At 47.0% G+C, this 11,202-nt stretch overlaps 2 protein-coding genes across 3 annotated transcripts; one reads left to right on the top strand and one right to left on the bottom strand.

The window, feature by feature from the left end:
* The first annotated feature begins 5,195 nt into the window (after positions 1-5,195).
* LOC136501875 (calcium-binding protein PBP1-like) lies at positions 5,196-5,952 on the top strand. The gene has a single exon (XM_066497409.1). It carries the CDS (start codon positions 5,581-5,583, stop codon positions 5,932-5,934), a length of 354 nt encoding a protein of 117 aa, XP_066353506.1. The 5' UTR covers positions 5,196-5,580; the 3' UTR covers positions 5,935-5,952.
* Positions 5,953-6,084: 132 nt separating this feature from the next.
* LOC136501872 (frataxin, mitochondrial-like) lies at positions 6,085-9,587 on the bottom strand. 2 transcript variants are annotated; one of them, XM_066497402.1, is made up of 6 exons: positions 9,322-9,587; positions 7,777-8,176; positions 7,183-7,255; positions 7,042-7,089; positions 6,842-6,936; positions 6,085-6,427 (listed from the first exon to the last, which is right to left on the bottom strand). In XM_066497402.1, the coding sequence occupies exons 2-6, from the start codon at positions 8,031-8,033 to the stop codon at positions 6,298-6,300; spliced, it is 603 nt and encodes a 200-aa protein (XP_066353499.1). In that variant the 5' UTR covers positions 8,034-8,176; positions 9,322-9,587; the 3' UTR covers positions 6,085-6,297. The 2 variants fall into 2 exon arrangements, with proteins under 2 accessions (XP_066353499.1, XP_066353500.1); XM_066497403.1 differs by having other exon boundaries at positions 7,777-8,113.
* Between the last annotated feature and the right edge of the window lie 1,615 nt (positions 9,588-11,202).

The following is an 11,202-nucleotide window of genomic DNA, read 5'->3' as shown; positions in this document are numbered from 1 at the left end:
CACTAATCTAAGTACGGCAATTAAGTAATATCATATGCAATATAAGCCAACAAAGATGGAATACATGATATGCTTATGATCATGAATGCTCAATGATGATTGTGATCATGCAATGTCAAGGTTAAGTGCATGCTTAACACCGAGGGTGTTACACGTCCCACCGGCGATGAGCTGTAGGGCCCGTCCCACCGGATCTCGCCGCCGCCGTCGGAGGAGGGGGAAGGAGCAGAGTAGATGTGTAGGGAGCAGCAGGAGCCCTAGGGGAAGCCTTCGTACGCGCTGTGCACCATGGTCGGAGGCCCAACCAAGCCTGCGGTCAGGGGCGGCGGGTGGCTGATGTGGCCAAGGGTGGTGGGCGACGGCTATGGCCAGGGTCGGCGCATGCTTGGCGGCTGTGGCAGGCGGTTGTGCTCGAGGCTCGGAGCTCGGCGTGTGTCGTCACTCGTCGGGGAGCATCCGTGATAGGATATAGTACCTCTAAAATCATAGATCATGGGATAAACTAGACTTAGATGGGGAAGCTTGGTCATATACCTCGCCCTAAGGCAGTTGCGGCCATAGCGCCGTAGTGACGTGGCCACCGGTGGTGCAGCGTCGTAGTCAAACGTCGTGCGGTAGAGACGCGGTCTAGTGGCTACGGTGAAGGCAGTGGGTCTTCCTGTCGCTGACAGCACCCCTCTTGATCTGTCTAGGGTTAAGAAGTCGGTGGAATCTCTAGCTGCTTAGGGGAACCTCGTGTTATGTGCCCTGGCCCCCACCTCCTTCTATATGGTGCTGCGCGACGGGGCCCACCAACCTGGTTTGGTTGGATGCCCAAGATCAGGGCACTGGATCAAGGCCCGACTCAACCGTTGAGTCGAGTCGGATGAGATAAACACTAACAATCTCTCCCTTGATCTCACCTCATACTTAAACTCAACTTTCTTTATCTTTTTCCCATTCCATCATATATCAGTGCATAGAGCGTACTTCATCGTCACGGTCAGTTGTCATTAGATTTAACAGCTACAATACACATATCTGTTTTGAAACAGATACTCAACTAGGACCTTAGTATCCAGAAATCATAGGCTTTTCCATAAACCCATATCGATTGTGTGTTCTCTGAACGCACTGGTTGGTTAGCCTTAGGTAAGCGGATCCACAAGTACTTACTCGGTACTTATGTGCTCAATGCTTTCAAAATGATTTTGGATTTTCTCCTTTACAACATATACCTTTTTCTTTTCTGTTTTGCGCCTGAAAATTTCCTTAGATCGTCTCCTTATTTCCTTTGTTTTGCCGCGTGAAAGTTTCCTTAGATCGTCTCCTTATTTCCTCCGTGCGTAGTCTGGCCCTTGTCTCTGATTCATGTTGTAGTTCATCAACGATGCATGTGTCTTCAGGTAACTGATGTTAGCTTTCTTAGTTGCAGTGATCAGGTTCTTTCAGTCTTTTTTTTTTTAGAAAAGGAGGTTCTTTTAGTCTTTTCTAGTCATGCTGGTGTTAGTTTTCTTAGTTGCAGTAATCATGTTCACTTGCCTCTCGCGTCGGCCATGGCGATCGATTCCTTGCCTCTCGCGTCGGACATGGCGATCGATTCCTTGCCTCTCGCGTGGCCATGGGCTCTTCATCTTCGTCGCAGGAATCAGGTGCCCAATTGACACCACGCACGGAGCACACCTCATCAACAGCGTCCTGGCAGTCCATCGCATGCAGATGCAGCTGCGTAGCGCGGCGCCGCCGTGGACCGACTCGGCAGCGCAGCGGCGTGGAACAACTCGACGGCGTGGCGTTGTGTAGCGACGCGAGGTGGAACGACTTGCAGCGCGTAGCAGCATGGCGTGGCGGCGGCACGGCAGCGTGAGCTAATCGGCGGCGCGGCGGCGTCGTACGTAGCGACGCGAGGTGGAGTGACTTGCAGCGCTTCGGTGCGACGAGAAAACGGAACGGACGGAGTCGTAGATGAGGATAACGGGAGGGCGGCGTCGTATTAACTCCGCATGGGATACGATGAGTCTCGCGCGCAGCAGCCCGAGAAAAAAACGGGACGGTCCACCTTAGACGACGCCGACTCCTGGAATTTGCATTTTTGCTCAAACGATCCCTATAAGGCCTTGTTTAATTTCAAAAAGTTTTCCCAAAAAGTGCTAAAGTGGCCATCACATCGAATCTTGCGATACGTGCATGGAGTATTAAATGTAGACGAAAAAAACTATTTGTATAGTTTGGTTGGAAATCGCGAGACGAACGTTTTGAGCCTAATTAGTCCATTATTGAATACTAATTGCCAAATAAAAATAAAAGTGCTACAGTAGCAAAATTTCTAAATTTCCAACAACTAAACAAGGCCTAAATGGATGGAGGGAGTATTTCAGTAGCTAACCTGTTTGGCCGCCGTCAAAACACGCCCTGCAGCAGCTGCGCCTAAAGTGCGGCGGACGAAATGTCCGCCACAGTTTTGGCATGGCTTGGCGGCCGAAATAGCCTGTGGGCTTGTGGCGCAGCTGCGGCACGCCAAAAGTGCGGCGCCGACCAAACGCTGCCACATCCCGCCACGGTTGCGGCGTGGCGAGCTGTGGCGCGTGGCGGCCCTAATTTCGTTTAGTCTAGAACCTGAGGTTGACAACTTTTTATAGTCCTTTTAAATAAAAAATTGATTTGATATAGCCTATTTAAAAATAAAATTGATTGTAGAGTTGATGGCCCCGTTCGCTGGTGTGAAACTTGGCTGAAACTGGCTGAAAACACTGTTTTTGCTGAATTGTTGTGAAAGAAAAACATTGTTCCGGCTGAAAAAACAAACCGAACAAAGCCGAATATGGGGTAAGCCGAACGGGGCCGATAAGTTGTTTGAGAGCAGGTTTTTAACCAGCGACCAAAAAAAAAAAGAAATGCTAGCTCACGGATGTCCGATGGGGATGAATTTCATCGGACGCCCGCACGCCTGACAAGCCCGTCCCGACGCCTGACCCGCCCCCATCCACACCCCCGGCCCCCATCCCCATTCGTTCGCCCCCGCCCCCATAGGCGTGCCTCGCCCCTATCACCATCAGTTCGCCATGCCCCCGCAGTCACACCCTCGCCCCCGCGGGCGCACCCCACCACGTCGTGCCCCTGACCATCGGCCCCTAGCGCGCCGCACGCCACGTTCGCCGGCCACGGCTCGCCACGCCCCATTCCCCGGCGCCCCCTAACTGTCCGAACAACAGGAAACACGTGCAACACGAAACACTTGAATGCAACATACATCTGAAACATATAAAACATCTGAATATACACTTACAACATATGAGTGAAAATATATGCAACATCCAGATAGAACGCTTGCAACTTGCAACATGAAAACACTTGCCGCAATATAAGACTGAAACAGATGAAACATTTTGGAACATACTGTTGCAACATATTTGTGAAAACATATGCAACATCTAGATCAAAACGCTTGCAACATACGTCTGGAAACAGTTTGAATAAACGCTTGCAACATGCCTCTAAAACACATGCAACATATGCAACATGTGCAATATCCCCCAATCTACTTGTGCAACTTCCATATCAAACAATTATAACATGCCTCTGAAACGTATGAAACAATTGAAACATACATTTGCAACATAGAGGGAGAGAGCCCTGGGCTGGTCGATTCCGACCGATGGGGTTGGGGAGCCATTGGCGAGCGACTACATGAGCACCACCCAGCACCACCACCAGCGGCGCGCGGGAGCACCACCACCACCAGCGCCACCGGAATCAGGCTTGGCTCGACGACGACGGTGGGGAATGGGGGCAGAGAGCGCCATGGGTGCCAGGGTGGGGGAGCTCGGTCGCCGAGTGAGAGATGGCGCCGCAGGGGTGGGGAGGGCGCCGCGCCGAGGTGGGGAGAGTCGCCCACTCCCCTGTAACACTGTTGCGCCACCTCTATGGATCTCGTCGGAGGCTAGTGGATCTTGCTTGTGCTCCATGGATCTCGCTGGGGCGGGGGATAGGACTGTCGGATCTACGGGCATTGGGGGCTCCTGGTGAGAGGGAGGACGTCGGACGTTGATGCGGAGATGAGGAGCGTGGAAAGGGTAAGGATAGAAAAAAAGAAAGTGAAGGGATAATGTTTTTTTAATATACATTTGGACGGGAGCCAGTGGTGGGGGTGAAAAAGCCGTCCGATATTTGTACGGTCCATTGAACGCACGACATGTAACATTTCTGGAAAAAAAATATGAATTGATTCAAGGAACTCTTTGGAGACGCTCTTAGCGTCAGCTCTCTACGTTTCGTACGTGCAAGGCAAATGTGCTGCAATTCACAAGGAACGGCAAGCAAAATCTCGAGTCGAACGTAAGGCTGGAACCTGGGACGAAATTTCCTGCCGATCACGTCCCGAAGACCTAGGCCTTATTTAGTTGCTCCCAGCTCCCAACTTTCACACTATAAAAAAAAAAGATTCTCTATCACATCAAACTTGTGGTACATACATGGAGTACTAAATATAAATGAAATTGAAAACTAATTGCACAGTTAGGTTGTACTTTGCGAGACGAACGTTTTGAGCCTAATTAGTTAACGATTGGACAATTATTACCAAATACAAACGAAATACTACAACGTCCTACAGTGACGCAGAGTGCATCCGGCGGCGCCAAATTCGGCCAACTAAACGTGGCCCTATGCAGAATGCAGCCTCAACGGTTCATACTTGCCACGTTGAATCGTTCAACTAAACTTGTCTTAGGCAGCAAGAACAAATATCCAGCACAGATGCTTCCTGTGCACAGCGCACCAGGAAGACTGACGTATTGGGCCCAGGAGCCGTCCAATAATATCTTGGACTCTTGGTGCAATCACAAGACGGCGAGAAACCAACGCCAGCAGACTCTTAATAATCAACTCTAATTCTTGTTTGCCTTATCATATCATCAGCCACCTTGACCTGCTTGTGTTCATACAAACACTTCCAATCACTACACTTGTCCATTTTCTTATGTAGTCAAGCCCCTCGTTCCAAAGGGTTTGTTTAGTTGGCGATTTTTTTTTAAAAAATGGTACTGTAGCACTTTCGTTGTTATTTGGCAATTAGTGTCCCATCATAGTCTAATTAGGCTTAAAAGATTCGTCTCGTGAATTTCGTCTAAACTGTGTAATTAGTTTTATTTTTTATTTATATTTAATACTTCATACATGCGTCCAAAGATTCGATGTGACGGGGAATCTTGAAAAAATTTGTAAAATTTTGGAAACTAAACGGGCACAAAAGTGTACTGCGAAAAAGAAAGGGAAGAAGCCGGACATGTCAAGCAACCAGTCTTTCAGAAGCCAGCCCTTTGTGCTACTACTGCTATTTCGCAGAAACAAACTGCCGGACGCAGCAAACATCCTGTCTTGAGACAGGCAGGAGCAAGGAGAGCATGCCTGCACTTCGGTTGGCATGCATGGGGAGACTGCTCCCAATTCCAAGAACCTCATGGACTCTCCTTCTCCTGCCACCACCATCCCCATCATTCCCCTTATATAAACACCCACCTCCTCCATAACCCACTACGAACCACAAGTCCACAACACCACGCATAAATCTTGCCAACCGTTGCCAGGTCTTCAATCTTTGCTATGATCTCGCGGGATAATTCCAGCATGGACTCAGACAAGGGCGCCTCCGTGCAGTTCCAGGACTTCCTGCCATTGATGGCGAGGAAGCTCGGCGTGGAGGGCCTGATCCAGGAGCTCTGCAAGGGGTTCCAGCTGCTCATGGAGCCCAGGGCAGGAAAGATCACCTTCCGGAGCCTGAAGCAGAACGTGGCCAGGCTCGGGCTTGGCCAGCTCCGGGATGATGAGCTCCTGGAGATGATGAAGGAAGGCGACCTGGACGGGGATGGGGCGCTGGATCAGATGGAGTGCATCCTCATGGTCAGACTGAGCCCTGAGCTGATGGAAGAAGAGGCACACAGGATGTTTCAGCATTGATGTAGTTTGATCCTTGTTACTTGGTACAACAGAATATAGGTCATATTTTGTCATTTTGCTAGTTCAACTCCAATGTGATATTGCATTCAGAAATATTAATGTGGACATGCTGACATTGCTCAGATTATGATACTAACAAAAGCGGAAAACTGGACTACAAAGTGCCACGAGCATTCACTTTGCAGTTACCTGATGAATAATACTGTGTCCCGTTACCAGCGAGGGGAAGTTAGTTATTCCAAACTGTGTGCAAATACGTAGAACAAAAAAAAAGTTTTGTGATAAACCACATTACACGAGTGTCCCATTCCCTCAAGTGCACTACTCTCCATCCAAACTAGCTGTGTGGCATTTCCTGTACTCTTATGAAAGTTCTACTGGAGTACCACAGAGCTCACCAATCTCCTCCTCCAGAAGCTGCACAAGGTTCACTCCAGTCCTCTTGTATATCCAACCATTAGTTGTTGCATCCCAATCAAACCTAGAAGGCCCACTGCATTCATATCCAGATAGCATCTTTGTATAAGATAAAAATGGCATACAAGTTCAGCAAAGCGCTTTTGGGTATTGTACAAAATACCCAAGCGTGGGTCTATTTGATTGGAAATCAAAGTATGAATAAGTTTCACAGCAACATCATAAGACAAATAACCATATTGAATAAACTGAACCACCTATCACAAAACAATAGTAGAAAAATGACATGTACTCAGTACTCTTAAGTCCTTACACAGTGACAGGTTCGTGATACTAGTAAAATTAACTATTAGTGTAATACAATATGCATCTACCTTGAGAAAGGAGGATAATACAACATGGCAGACAAGACGATGGCAATCAAATTCAGGTGTCTATTACGTATAATGAAACAAAAAACAACTGAGATACTAAGATAGCATTATTGTACCTCACAGGTGAAGATAGCCAGATTTGTTTGTTTGGCGTTTGCTTGTTTATAACATATGTCCCCAAATCCCCAAGCCTTAGTGTCAAAACCTGATTCTAAAATGTCCAAGAAAAGAAGGATGCATCAATAATCAAATACATGAAAAAGAAAACACATACTAGCAAGGATTGCATGATTCTCGATCACGTGTTGCAACTAACCCCGTACTCTATGTCGAAACCATCCATCTGAATGGAGTCACCATACTCCTAAAAAAGACATGAAGAATAGCATTAGTCAGAAGTATGCTGACTCTAACATGTTCGAGATATCTGAAGGCCATAACAAAGAGGATTCACTACCTCAAGTTTTTCAAGCAAATCATGAATCGTCTCATCTGCTAATTTGTGAAACTCATCCTCTTGCATTGCCAACCTGTTCAATGTACACAATCATAATCACCAACTACCCCATGCAGCAAAAGATTATATAATAACAGAAGTTCAAATAACCAAATTATAAAGTAAAAAACAGTCAAACATACTGAAGATCAAATTTTATTCTATACATTGTTGCAATCAACTAATACCAGTAGCTAGCCCAACTTTCTACATTTCAGTTTGTTGATTCAAGCAACTGTAGTCTCTTCTAACGACCTATTGTCCATTGTCACTATTTGGCAAATTACAGAATGTTCGGCGTACCTAATTTAGGGTTACCTGATTGACACAGGTGGAGAGGACAAATATAACAACAAACATTCTTAGTCCCAAGCAAGTTGGGATTTGTAGAGAATGTCAAATGACTTAAATCTCAACAAAAATTGCTCTATCAAACATCCTACACATATGCTCTGTTCCTCTCCATTGCTCTCATTCATACTTGAAAGCAATCCAAATTACACAAGAATGCATTAATGGATCAACGTGCTAAGACTGCAAGGTCGAGAAACAAACTTGTGATCCACTGCAGATGAGCCAGAGCCAGATACATCTCCTGCGGACTGTGTCACGGGCTGCGTCGATGAGATGGTCCTTGAAGATAAGAGAAGAGCAGCTGGAGACCTTCCCGATAGCCGCGCCATTGCAGCGGCCACCATGAGGGACCGAGAGGTGGTAGCTTCAGGGAGACTGGTGGCCCAGAATAGTTGCTGAGTGCGGGATTGTAGCCGCCTCTTGGCTGTGAGGCCCATGAGAAGCTTATGCGATGCCATGGCTGCCTGTGTGTGTGTGCGCGCGCCTATGCACCAGATGGCACTCAGAGAGGTGGCGCAACCATGCTCTTGTGCTGTGCCTGCAAGGCCGCAATCAGTTCATGTAGCGAGATGGCGGCTTGAGGTCCAATGGAAGTCGCCGCCTAGATCAGAAGAAATAACAACACAAGAAAATTACAACAAAATATAGTTCAACACAAGATCAGAGGAACCATTAGAAAATTACAATTGAATCCAAGGAAGTACTATGGTTTACATTACAAGACAGAAGGAACTAAAACTAAACACGTTCATTCTAACTGATTCATTCTTATAAGGCCTGCCTAACCTGTAACTGAGCAATAACATGTCAATTTGTTTTTTTTTTAAGTTAAGCATGTCACAAGGGAAACCTACTGATTGGGCAACATAATTGACAAGGATGACTTGCCACTTAGGCAGGTGTGCTCATGTCAGAGTCAGATCAAATGGAAGCTAGGCATCTAAGCATATGTAAGGAAAATGCAAACTAGCTAGCACCTCCATTAGAGGAAGAGAAGCTAATATAACTCACTTCAGCTAAAAATAGGAGGACCAGTCTAGAGCTCAGAAGCTTCAGGTAAAACGCATATTTATCTCAAACTTGGTTCCTTCAATTAGTTCTGCAATTTTAGTAGTGAAAACCAGAGAAGAGATGCATAATCACCCAAAAAATTGCTAACTTATCTTGAACTATATAGTCACAACACAAGGCAAATTCCCCTAAGACAGCAGAACAAATTAATTCTGAACCTAAAGATGCATCACAACCTGATGTACTAATTAGTCTTCAGAAATCGTGGGTTAGGCCTCAGAAAACCTTTAAGTAACTAGATCTGCAACAAGGTTAAACAAGAAAGGCTGCACATCGTCAATACCCTCTGTGACCCCGAGATTCAGCAAGAGAACACTTTTCCAATGCCTTAACAGTATGAAAGTCTCTCTGTCAGGACTGCAATTTGTGGCTACAAACTATTGGTGGATCAGGGTGATATAATGATACCCCCTTCTCTATTTTATGACATGGGCACCTGCCTTCGCCGATTCATTCAAAAGAGAGAGAGGATGGTATGCTATGCTATGCTGTAACTGCAAATATATTGCAGCAAGGTGAAAATTCATTGCGCAGTTGGCGGAGCTGGTGAATTTCTCCGCTTAGGTCCACTATTTACGCGTGTAAATCATATGCACAGGTTACATACTACTGTGTTGCAATTGATTTAAATGAAAAAAATACGAAATAGCACTCGATTTCTCAAATGCCAAATACCTGCTGTGTTGCTCCTGCCAGAAGCCCAGACCGCCGGACTCCCGCTGCCGGTTGTGGCCTGTCCGCCTGGGCAACGCCGGCCGACAGGCGGCAGCCGAACGAAGGCACGAGGCACGGCGGTGCTCGATTGCCCACCCCCCCGAGCCGATTCGCCGCCCCGCCCCTCGATTCGCCAGCGCCGCCGGCGGCAACCACCGACCAGGCGAGTCCGCAACAGGGAAGGGCGAAGCACAAGCAGGCCGCCTCCGACGGCGCTAGCACCTTCGCTGGCTGGCTTGTGCTTAATGGGCTGGTAGGTTGGTGGGCCGGCGGATGAAGCTTGTTGCTCGGAGGAAGGAAGGAACTCAGACTAGGATTTCCTAGGCCCAAATCCGCCATAGGTTCAGCAGAAATCTCAGAAGAGAGAAACGTCAAATTTATAAACTTTATTTTATCATCAATCAACAATTAGTTAGTCAAGTTGAATAAAAACTTGAATCAATAGGTTTGTTTTCAACGTACCTCTGAGATGTTAATGATTTTTAGAAATGAAAACATACTGTGAGATAAGTTAAGGTTCAAAATTTATTTTACATGTTTTTTTAATCAAAATTATGGTTATGCTTATGGCTCGAGGAATATTTTACATGAGATTGTTTTTGAAATTGCACCGACCAGTGCCAGTACAGCGTTTGGGCTACTGGGCTAAACGAAGTCCTTATCTGGATGGGGTTCTACCTTGGGCTGATCCAGTCCAGTACAGCATGCGCCGCAGCTGCAAGTCACAATTCACAAACTCATCGCGGTAGAATCTGAAAGCGACTTTCACATACAACACGGGTGCACGCCTGCACCGATGGAGCCCGAGAATTTCACAGGATTACGATCTTCTTGGGTAGCTGCTGTTGCAAACATAATAAACGATATGAACAATATAATAATTCCTGCGATCGATCGAGCTGCTGCACGCGACACTCCAAACTGTTTGCTTACAGTGCATGTCCTACTGTCCTGTGATGATGAGCGATCGAGCATTAAGAAGCAGCAAGTGCATTTATTAGTGCAGAATAAACGAGCGAGCTAGGCGGCAGCCGGGCCGGATGATCATGCTCCATGCTCCATGCATGGTGGCCATGGTGGTCCAAAGATCTGCTCGACCGGTCGTATCAGTGAATTAGAAATGCAGTTAGTTAGCAGAGAGTATCCCATATGCTGCGCCAGCCCCAAATCTGCGTTGCGATCTGGATTCTGCATGGCCGGGGATCGGAGGGAATTGAAGCAGCCAGCCGGCCGGCCGGCCACCAGCGGGAACAGTCGGCAGTGCCCGGGATGGGCCTGCAGCGCATGCACACGCTTCCTTGCATGCACTCTCACGCACAAGCCACTCCGATGGAGCTGAGGCGGGGTGTGTTTTCGCGAAATAAAATTTTTTGATGTCACCTTGGAGGTTTCGGGGATGTCGGAAGGGGTTTTCGGATACTAATAAAAAAAACTAAATACATAGCTCGTCTGGAAACTACGAGACGAATTTATTAAGCCTAATTAATCCATCATTAGCGCATGTTAGTTACTGTAGCACTTATGGCTGATCATGGACTAATTAGTCTTAAAACATTCGTCTCGCGATTTCCAACCAAATTGTGCAATTAGTTTTTTCGTCTATATTTAATACTCTATGTATGTGCCACAAGATTCGATATGATAGTTTGGTTTGAAAATTTTTGGGAATTAAACCAGGCCTAAGCTGGTTGCTGTCAGCTTTTCTCTTCTTTCCCGGCCCGGACGAGACCTCGCTCGAACGAATCCTATCCTTGCTCTCTCTCTCTTCTCGTCGTCGCCGATCTGCTGCGCACTGCACATGGATCGTCTACTCGCCGTTTGCCGGCCAGTAGCCATTAATAA

This window comes from Miscanthus floridulus, chromosome 13 (assembly GCF_019320115.1).
Source record: "Miscanthus floridulus cultivar M001 chromosome 13, ASM1932011v1, whole genome shotgun sequence".
NCBI lineage: Eukaryota > Viridiplantae > Streptophyta > Magnoliopsida > Poales > Poaceae > Miscanthus > Miscanthus floridulus.
This window is presented reverse-complemented; position numbering and strand designations above follow the sequence as displayed.

Excerpts from the sequence above, each read along its gene's own strand:
- LOC136501872 (XM_066497402.1), bottom strand. The coding sequence starts at position 8,033 with ATGGCATCGCATAAGCTTCTCATGGGCCTCACAGCCAAGAGGCGGCTA. Across the intron at positions 7,256-7,776 it reads TCATCTGCAGTGGATCACAA|GTTGGCAATGCAAGAGGATG; the intron begins GTTTGTTTCTCG and ends TACATTGAACAG. Across the intron at positions 7,090-7,182 it reads ATTTGCTTGAAAAACTTGAG|GAGTATGGTGACTCCATTCA; the intron begins GTAGTGAATCCT and ends TGTCTTTTTTAG.
- LOC136501875 (XM_066497409.1), top strand. The coding sequence starts at position 5,581 with ATGATCTCGCGGGATAATTCCAGCATGGACTCAGACAAGGGCGCCTCC.